Source organism: Eumetopias jubatus, unplaced genomic scaffold, assembly GCF_037043125.1.
Source record: "Eumetopias jubatus isolate StellerSeaLion01/CBP00866 unplaced genomic scaffold, mEumJub1_p1.0 scaffold_12, whole genome shotgun sequence".
Lineage (NCBI taxonomy): Eukaryota > Metazoa > Chordata > Mammalia > Carnivora > Otariidae > Eumetopias > Eumetopias jubatus.
In genome coordinates, this window is record NW_028274818.1 from 7,017,221 (window position 1) to 7,027,085 (window position 9,865).

A 9,865-nucleotide genomic window follows, 5' to 3' on the forward strand; every position below is an offset into this window, starting at 1 on the left:
GAAACTAAAGTGGAGCTGCCTGGGAAGAAAGGAAGGAAGGGAGGGAGGGAGGGAGGGAGGGAGGAAGAACGGACTTTGGTGGGCAAGCAGGTTTTATTTATGGAACCTGTGAGTATACCTATTTCCAACGGTGTTCCTATTCCGTTATAAGTGAACGGAGACAGAACAGCTGTGTCCTTGTGCCAGCAGGTGGCACCATAAGAACCTCCTATAGGAAAAGGGGTTGGCCAATGTTAAGCGGGACCCTTCATATTTTTCCTTTCAGGAAAAGTCTAGTCGTCAGAGTAGATTCCTAGTTTTGCTGACATCAGCAACATGTGCACACCCCTTAAAGTGTTTTCAGAAGATTCATCTCTCCCCTCATTTTTCATATACTTGTATCGCTCATTCAGTGAAAGATTCTATCCCCGTAAAAGGAAAAAAAGAAAAACCTGAGGGTTTAAAATAAAATTGACTACTATTATATATATATAATGACATATGTGTGTGTATATGTATATATATAAAATATATCTTAATTACTGAAGTTACTTGAGGCACACATCTCTTTACTGAGTATGAAAGATGTTCTTGTGAGGTTATGCTAGTGGTTAGAGATGAAGGAAGCCCGCCCTGTTCTCGTACTCCTGTCCTCTGGGCTGGAAGGATTCCTTGTGCCCGAATATCTCCCCAATACTAAGCAACCTCTCAGACTCAGGGGGAACCCTGTGCCGGAGGTAGTGGGCATTTCTGACCTTCACAAACAGCTCTAGGAAGGTAGGTGTTATGGACTCGTGTTTCTAATTTCCTGCACGTTCCCTGGGATTCAGGGGACTTTGTCTGCCAGCATTGGGGTCTGGCTTCAGGTTGGCATCCTGTGATCTGGCCTCATCAGTGTGTGCTTTTCCCCTCCCACCAGCTGGGCTGAAACCAGGGCCTTGGCCTAGGGTGTTGATGGAGACGACTTGATCTTGACACAGAATAGAGATGCCCTTCTTGTTGGAGTCTTTGCCCTTTGAGGGTCTTAGACAATCTTTCTCTCGGGCTTGTGGCTTCTCTGCTGTGAAGGGGGAAGCTTTGTAATTTTGAGAGAGTGACTGTTCTTTGCTTTTCACGGAGTCCTTTAGGCCAGTGTGATCGAAAGGAGGCATCTGGGACTTGATTTTATATATTTCTTGGGTCGAGTTGGTGGCCAGTGCTCTGGGGAAGGAGGTAAAAAGAAGGGAGATCTCTGAAAACCAACAAAAAGGCCCATATTTTGAATTTCCCAGTTGTTAGACCTGTTCCCCTTCTGTGTGGTAGCTGCTGAGGTAATGAAGTGGCTGAGAAGGGGGCGGTTCCAATATGGGGAAGTGTTTCATTGCTTAAGGAGGAAAGGCAGCATTTTCTCAGGGAGAGGATGATTTAGGGAAGTCAGTTGGGAAGAGGGATTCAATGGTGTCTCCATGAGTTTAGTAAACATTTTTTTTTACCTAACTTTATTTGCCTGCGGAACTCGGTGCTTCTGTCCTCCTGGCGGTGAGGGCACAAGGACATCTTCTGGTCTCTTCTGAATTCCATTCCCCAAATAAGAGGAGAGCTTTTTCTTGATAATATCTGCTTTGAGTTAATGAATAAGTGTTATGGGTTGAATTTTGTCTTCCCCGAATGTCATATGTTGAAGTCTTAACCCCACAGCACCTCAGAATGTGACCCTATTGGGATAGGACCTTTACAGAGATAGGCAAGTTAGGAGGAGGTCATTAGGGGGAGCCCTAATCCATGACTGGTGTCCTTATAAAAAGGGGAAATTTGGACACAAAGACACAGAAGGGAGATAGTGTGAAGGGATGTAGGGGAAAGACAGCCATCGACACTCTGAGAAAGGCCTGAAGGAAGTCCTTCCCTCACAGCCTCTGGAGGAATCAACCGTCCACACACCCTGATCTTGGACTTGTAGCCTCCAGAACTGTGAGGCAATAAATAAGCCACCCAGTTAGTGGTTCTCTCTTACGGAAGCCCTAAAAACTAATCTAGTAAGAGAAGAAGGGAAGGGATGCTGGACCGGCAACGGGTTCTCTGGCCAGAGAACCAACATATGAACACCTTCAGACCACATACACAGCAGGCTGATCTGGCATGCTGCATGAAGACAGAAGAACTTAGAGCAGTTCCCCAGGGTTGACCTAGAACATGTTAACAAGGATTTAGAAACACTGAGATCAGAGGTTTAAACTGGCTAGAGGCCCATGGAAGTTTTGTTTGAATGTTTTATTTGACAAGCATGGGGTTTTCAAGACAAAATAACTGGGTGTGAGCAATACCCAGAGGTGGTGCCCTATTGTTTCCTTCGCCTCAATTATGTGCCCTCCTACTTGCCTCAACCATGAGTTGTAACTGCTGGCTATGATGAAGTGGGTTTTTCACTCTTTGAATAAATGTTTCAGCATCTTGTAGTCATGGCTACTGGGGAGGACCCAGTTAGTTTTCAAGACACCTCACGAATTGGTCACTTGGGTTTGAAAGTCTTGCGCTGGTTTGGGAGTGAGTTCCCTGGATCTGCACTGGGGTTAGCAGGCACCAGGCAGAGGGAATATGACCAGATAGGGGACTAGAAATCACATTCAACTCCTAATACTGTTTCATCTCATCACTTCTTTGCGAGGTAGTCAAGACAAGAGGTGTTTGGTGAGCCATTCTTCCTCTGTTATTTCCTTGAGTGTGTGCCTGTATGTGTGTGTGTGTGTGTGTGTGTGTGTGTGTGTGTGTATGTCTTATCCATGTAAGAACTTCATCTATTTCCTATAAACCAAGAGATTTTAAGCTACTTCTCCCAGCCAGACCATTCTTTTGCAGTTTAGATCTGTTGAGTCAGCAGGCTTGGAAATGAACATAACTTTCCTCTGAAACTTGATCTTTCTCCCGTGTACACTTGTGGAGGCATGGTACCTGTATACATCCAACTCTCTAACTCATCAAGGATGTTTGGATGCCTCCTTTGTGCCAGGCAATATACTCTTGACTCTGGTTTTATTTCCCCCTGAACATATCATTAATTACAAAGCTCTGACAATTCTACTTTCTAAATATCTCAGAATACTCATTTTTCTTTACTTGGCTAATTCCCTAGTTTAGGTCTGAACTTTAGGAATTCTCTTCAACATTGCAGCCAGAGTGAACATGTAATCTCCCTACTCCCAGACCCTATAGGGTGAAATCTAAACTCTTTTGCAAGACCTATGAAACTCTTCATGATCGGAGACACCACCCCCACCACTTTGCCTCCACACTGTGCCTTACCTTCTCCTCGCCCCTTACCCTCCTCAGTACTGGACTGTTGGAAGCAAGTCATGCTCATGCATGCATCTTTGTACATACTGTTCCTTCTGCCAGGAGTGACCTCATTCCCTGTGTCCCTATGACAAACCACACGCCCCACCCCGCAAGCCCACTCCCATTCTCCTCTAAGATTCTGCATACACACTGCCTCTCTTGGGAGATCTTACCTAAGTCCCTTTGATAGACAGGAATCTTCTTTCGTTCCTGCCCTCTGGAAACAAATCTAATTTAGCAATTAGCATTTTCTATTATAATTTCTCACAAGCACAGCTACCTTCCAATTTAAACGTGAGCATCTAGAGGACACAGACCATGTTTTTTCATATTTACATTCCTGCATCTATTGGAGTAGCTATAGTGTCCCATAATAATCTGTCTTAGTATTACCTCAGTTAAAAATGTGGGTTTTTGAGCCTAATTCCTAACCTGCTGATCCAAATCTCTACAGATGAGGATTGGGAATACGCATTTTAGACAATCCACCAACTGGCGTGTAGCCGAATCTCAGTAACAGTTTCAGTAAATGAATCATGGGAAAATATTGCCTGGTACAGTGCCTGATAAATACTGAGACATAATACATATCATTTCTTCTCCTTTTCCTTAAATTTTTCCCCCTTTCCCTTAATTTTACTGTTAAGAATCCAAGGCTCAGAAAGAATATGACTTTCTAAGGGACATAGAGACAGAGGCCCCTGAATCAGTTTTCTGCCTCTTGGTCCAGACTCTACCCACACCACCTGTCCCTGAGGCAAATGCTCTACTCAACCAGGACAGTCACCTACCTTGGCCTGGCCTTTTGCATACCTTCCCCGCCCCACTCCATGAAAGTGGGTATAATGTCTTACGTGTTTTTTTGAGAATAGAAGTGAGATTCAACCAGATGGCTTGTAAGGTTCTTTTCCAGTCTGTGAGCTCTCATTCTAGTTTGTTTTAACCATTTATTACAGGGAAATGGAAAACAGAGAAGTTCAGCTACTTGCTCAGAGTCCTCTTTAGGCCCAAAGATGCAGGTTAGAAATAATTCCCAGGCCAGCTGTTTGGACATTACTTTTCGTTCTTGTGTCCATATATGAGCCATGTAGACCTAAACAAGTTGACATCAAATAGTGACACCTGGCTTTCCTCTGGAACATGCTCCGGCATTTTCAGAGCTTCTGAGTTCCAGCACCTGCCTTCAGTGAGAAGGGGCTGTAATTTTGCAGAGCTGGGATGGATCCTTTCTATGCTGAATTTTGAAGAAATATCAAAATCAAATTATTTTAATGATGAATGTCGTTTCTGCAAACCGTACAGCTACGGCAGTTTCAACAAAGCAGTAGGAAAGTTTTAGTCCTGTAACCATCTTTTCTTGATGGATCCATCAATTGATTAAGTGATAAGAGTAAACACTTATATAATACTTATTTCGTGTTTAGGTACAATCCCAAGTGCTTGCTGAATCCTCGACTAACTTCACAAGGTGGGGAACATCATTTCCATGTTACACTGGAGGAAAGTGAAGCACAGGCAGGTCCAGTAGGCCCCCCAAGGCCTCAACAGGTGGTAAACGAGAGTCAGGACTTCAACCCTGACAGTCTGGGTCCAGAGTCTGTGTTCTTAGCCGCCATGTTTTAATGGGATCATTGAGTAGGGGGATTTTCTTTCCCAATTGTTATTGAATGGTGTAGACAGCTCTGGAGGGTCTGAGATTCTGGACACCACTGTGTAGTCCCTTGGCTCTGTGATGATCAGTAGCTACTAACTAGAAACTAGTTTTTGAGGTTAGTTCCATTCTTGTTATCGCTACTTAACTACTTACTTATCTCTGTTAATTGGACAGTCTCCTAAATGATGTACACATTTGGAAAGGGTTATTCTTTGGAGACAGGAGGCTTTATGGAAGAGCATTGTTATAAAGAATATGAGCACATGGCTTACAGGTAAAGAGGCCTCTTTGGGAAAACAACAGAAATATTGGCCCTTTGACTTACGGAGTCAAAGAAAACACGGTGCTGATATGCCACAATTACTTGTTTGAAATTTTCTAATCTGAGCATAATCTGTAGGCTCTAGTGTGAACATACATTAAAGTACAAGGAGGGTGGCTGAGAAGTTCATTTTGAAGTCAGTCACATTGGTGAGCATTGAAAATGGCCAAATGCTCCTTGCTCAGCCCCATCAGAGGGCAGGTATCAGGACAACGATAGTGCTCAGTGGTCGCTAATCCTGGGGACCAGTTTTTTCCTTCCCTTTCTTAAGGTGACTTGCATATTAAGCAGTTGCTCAATCAATGGCTGTTGGCCAGGTATAGACATGAAACCAAATCAACCCAGATATAGTGAAAGGAAAGCAGAATGAAAAATAAAGTAAGAAGAAAACAAAGGACTTAAGCAAGAGAGATCTCATTTGAAACATAGAAGTGACTGGAAGCCTGGGAAGTATTAGCTCAAAAAGGCTTGCTGATGAGCTGCTGCAGGGAGCTGTGTACCCCAGGGAGGGTGGGAAGAGGGCAGGCAGCCTAAAATCCAGGTCAGGTTAAGTTTTTCTTTCCTTGGTATCTAGGTCTCTGAAAGAGCCCTTTTCCTGGGGTAGGGGTGTCACTCTGGCCTCAGCCAGGCGATGGCTTGTCGCCCTGCCCTGCCTCTCCCCCATCCTGGAGGCCTCACCTTGTTGCAACCTCTGCAGTTCTTTCTGGAGCTGTCTCTGCTCCCGGGTCAGCAGCTTCATATGGTACAGGCACATGTGCTCCAGTCCCTGCAGTGTTTGGCTGAGTCTGGCTTCGGCACACCTGGCATTCTTCCTCTCCAAATCAAAGTGTTTATACACAGGACCCATGACCATGTGCCTCTCCGTCCTCTTCATGGTCTAGAGACAATAATACAAGATGCTGTCAGGCACCACGACTAACCTGATAGAGCAAGACAGGGAGACCCTGACCCCCGGCTTTTAATCAGGTTTCAATGTTTGAATCCTGTGTGTTTCTGAAACGACAGCTGCCCAGTCACACCACTGGGAAATTTTGCCCTATACTAATGAATTCCTAGAGTGACACAGAAGATGGGGTGGGGGTGGGGGTGGTGGTGGAAATTGTTCCTCTGAGGCTCAGGGCCCTTGCCAATAACATAGTGATAGATGATAGGCTCCCCACACAGCCCCAGTCAGAATGCCATAAAGATCAAGCATACAAACAACTTTTTGGGGAAAAAATAGAAGTACTTTCCTTATATAAAGCATTATTTACCAAATAAGAGAGTCTCTTCCACTATTCTTCAAAAGCCTCCAAAAACCCTGGTGAAGGGTCTGGAGAGGATGTGAGACTTAGGGCAGAGCTATTCTCTGGGACCCCTTTTGGTTCACTCATTCACACATGAATGGGTCCACACAGCCTGTAGCCTACCAGGTGCCAGGTGCTATGCTAAGTGCTGAGAGTGGTGGTGACTGAGTCATAGTTCCCACTCCCAAGGGCTTTCAGATTTGTGACTATAGAGTCTAATAATAACACACCAAGTCTGAAGAGTAGGACTCTACTGGTCACAAAACAGTGCAGGCATCCCAAACCAGTAGTCTGGGCAGCAGTGCTGAGACTACTTGGGTTGGACATCCTCACTCATCTTCTCAGAGCTCTGGTCCTCCCTGCCCTTCTTGTACCCTGATGACCAAGCCCTTCCTTGGCTTGGCTTCCTCCTCCTGAAACTCGATCACACGTATAGGCAGGACACATCTTCCCCTTCTTTGAGATCTTCACCATACTTATTTCAGAGCTAAGATCACAATATGTGCCCAGGATATAAGTGGATTGCTCTTGATGGAACTTTGGTGATAATAATGCAGGAAAAAGCTTAGTGTTGAAAGAGAGGATAAGGTCAGGACCTAGAAAGGACACTTTAAGACAGCTTGCTTTATGGTCTAAAGTGTAGACTAAACTTGAACCAAAGGACAGGTGGGTAGCACTGACCTACAAACCCAGAGTTCTCGCCATGAGAATGCTGTTCTTATCTTTTGCTATGTCAGGCTGAGTCTGGATTAGTGAGCTTGTTTTTCTTCAGGAAATTTCGGAGTTTGGTACTGGGGAGTGGGGAGGGAGAGGCCGTGGGGGAGAGTGTTAAATACACTTGAAAACTCTCTCTCATGCCACCTCCCCGGGGCAGGAATGCTAACTCCCTGGACATGGGCACCAATCCCAGAGCTCTAAATAGCTCTGTGAGTTAAGGAAGACTGCCAGCTTCCAGCCGTCCCTAGTGGGGCCCACAGTGCTCCTTCGGGGCTGTGTCCCTGGGAGCCAAGAATGAACGCAAGAGGTGTTTTACTGTGTTCCCAGTCTCTCTCCTGCCTCACCCCGCTTCCCTTTTTGCCACCTCACTTGCCATACCCACCACTCCCCCTACACACCATGCTCATTCTGACTTCTTGGAAATCAGGTCAGGGCCCTAAAGAAGGCACCTGTTTCTTGGTTTTTGGTTTTTGGATTTTTTGGGGGGTCAGAGGGTGCACATTTTTGTGCAGGAGAGTAGTTATTTTTTTTATTGTGCATTGTTGCACATCATACTGACTTTTCTTAGGCTTCTGTCCATATTGTGTACTTCAGAGCTTATTAAGGTTTTCTGTTGTGACATCAGAATAGGGCAAAGTGAACTTTAAATAGACTTTTAAAAAAATTTTTTATTGTTATGTTAATCATCATATATTACATCATTAGTTTCTGATGTAGTGTTCCATGATTCATTGTTTGTTCATAACACCCAGTGCTCCATGCAGAATGTGCCCTCTTTAATACCCATCACCAGGCTAACCCATCCCCCCACCCCCCTCCCCTCTAGAACCCTGAGTTTGTTTTTCAGAGTCCATCGTCTCTCATGGTTCCTCTCCCCCTCTGACTTACTCCCCCTCATTCTTCCCCTCCTGCTATCATCTTCTTTTTCTTTCTTCTTAACATATGTTGCATTATTTGTTTCAGAACTACAGATCTGTGATTCAACAGTCTTGCACAATTCACAGCGCTCACCATAGCACATACCCTCCCCAGTGTCTATCACCCAGCCACCCCATCCCTACCCTACCCACTCCAGCAACCCTCAGTTTGTTTCCTGAGATTAAGAATTCCTCATATCAGTGAGGTCATATGATACATGTCTTTCTCGGACTGACTTATTTCACTCAGCATAACACCCTCCAGTTCCACCCACGTCGTTGCAAATGGCAAGATCTCATTCCTTTTGGTGGCTGCATAATATTCCATTCTGTATATATACCACCTCTTCTTTATCCATTCATCTGTCAATGGACATCTTGGCTCTTTCCACAGTTTGGCGATTATGGACATTGCTGCTATAAACATCGGGGTGCACGTACCCCTTCGGATCCCTACATTTGTATCTTTGGGGTAAATACCCAGTAGTGCAATTGCTGGATCGTATGGTAGCTCTATTTTCAACTGTTTGAGGAACCTCCATACTGTTTTCCAGAGGGGATGCGCCAGCTTGCATTCCTACCAACAGTGTAGGACGGTTCCCCTTTCTCCACATCCCCGCCAACATCTGTCGTTTCCTGACTTGTTAATTTTAGCCATTCTGACTGGTGTGAGGTGGTATCTCATTGAGGTTTTGAATTGGATTTCCCTGATGCCGAGCGATGTTGAGCACTTTTTCATGTGTCTGTTGGCCATTTGGATGTCTTCTTTGGAAAAATGTCGTTCATGTCTTCTGCCCATTTCTTGGTTGGATTATTTGTTCTTTGGGTGTTGAGTTTGATAAGTTCTTTATAGATTTTGGATACTGGCCCTTTATCTGATATGTCATTTGCAAATATTTTCTCCCATTCTGTCGGTTGTCTTTCGGTTTTGTGGAGTGTTACTTTTGCTGTGCAAAAGCTTTTATCTTGATGAAATCCCAATAGTTCATTTTTGCCCTTGCTTCCCGTGCCTTTGGCGATGTTTCTAGGAAGAAGTTGCTGCGGCTGAGGTCGAAGAGGTTGCTACCTGTGTTCTCCTTTAGGATTTGGATGGACTCCTGTGTCATGTTTAGGTCTTTCAACCATTTGGAGTCTATTTCTGGTGTGGTGTAAGGAAATGGTCCAGTTTCATTCTTCTGCATGTGGCTGTCCAATTTTCCCAACACCATTTGTTGAAGAGACTGTCTTTTTGCCATTGGACATTCCTTCCTGCTTTGTCAAAGATAAGTTGACCATAGAGTTGAGGGTCCATTTCTGGGCTCTCGATTCTGTTCCATTGATCTATGTGTCTGTTTTTGTGCCAGTACCATACTGTCTTGATGATGACAGCTTTGTAATAGAGCTGGAAGTCCGGAATTGTGATGCCGCCAGCTTTGCTTTTCTTTGTCAACATTCCTCCGGCTATTTGGGGTCTTTTCTGGTTCCATACAAATTTGAGGATTATTTGTTCCATTTCTTTGAAAAAAGTGGATGGTATTTTGATGGGGATTGCACTGAATGTGTAGATTGCTCTAGGTAGCATTGACATCTTCACAATGGTTCTCCCAATCCATGAGCATGGAATGTTTTTCCATTTCTTTGTGTCTTCTTCAATTTCTTTCATGAGTATTTTATAGTTTACTGAGTACAGATCCTTTGC

The 9,865-nt window shown here is 44.5% G+C and overlaps 1 protein-coding gene across 1 annotated transcript; it reads right to left on the minus strand.

Annotated features, from left to right (window-relative positions):
- Nucleotides 1-590: 590 nt before the first annotated feature.
- CCDC190 (coiled-coil domain containing 190) lies at nucleotides 591-6,141 on the minus strand. Its single transcript, XM_028104719.1, is given in 3 exon segments — nucleotides 591-1,179; nucleotides 1,452-1,578; nucleotides 5,946-6,141. Coding segments are annotated over 3 exon segments (912 nt in total).
- Between the last annotated feature and the right edge of the window lie 3,724 nt (nucleotides 6,142-9,865).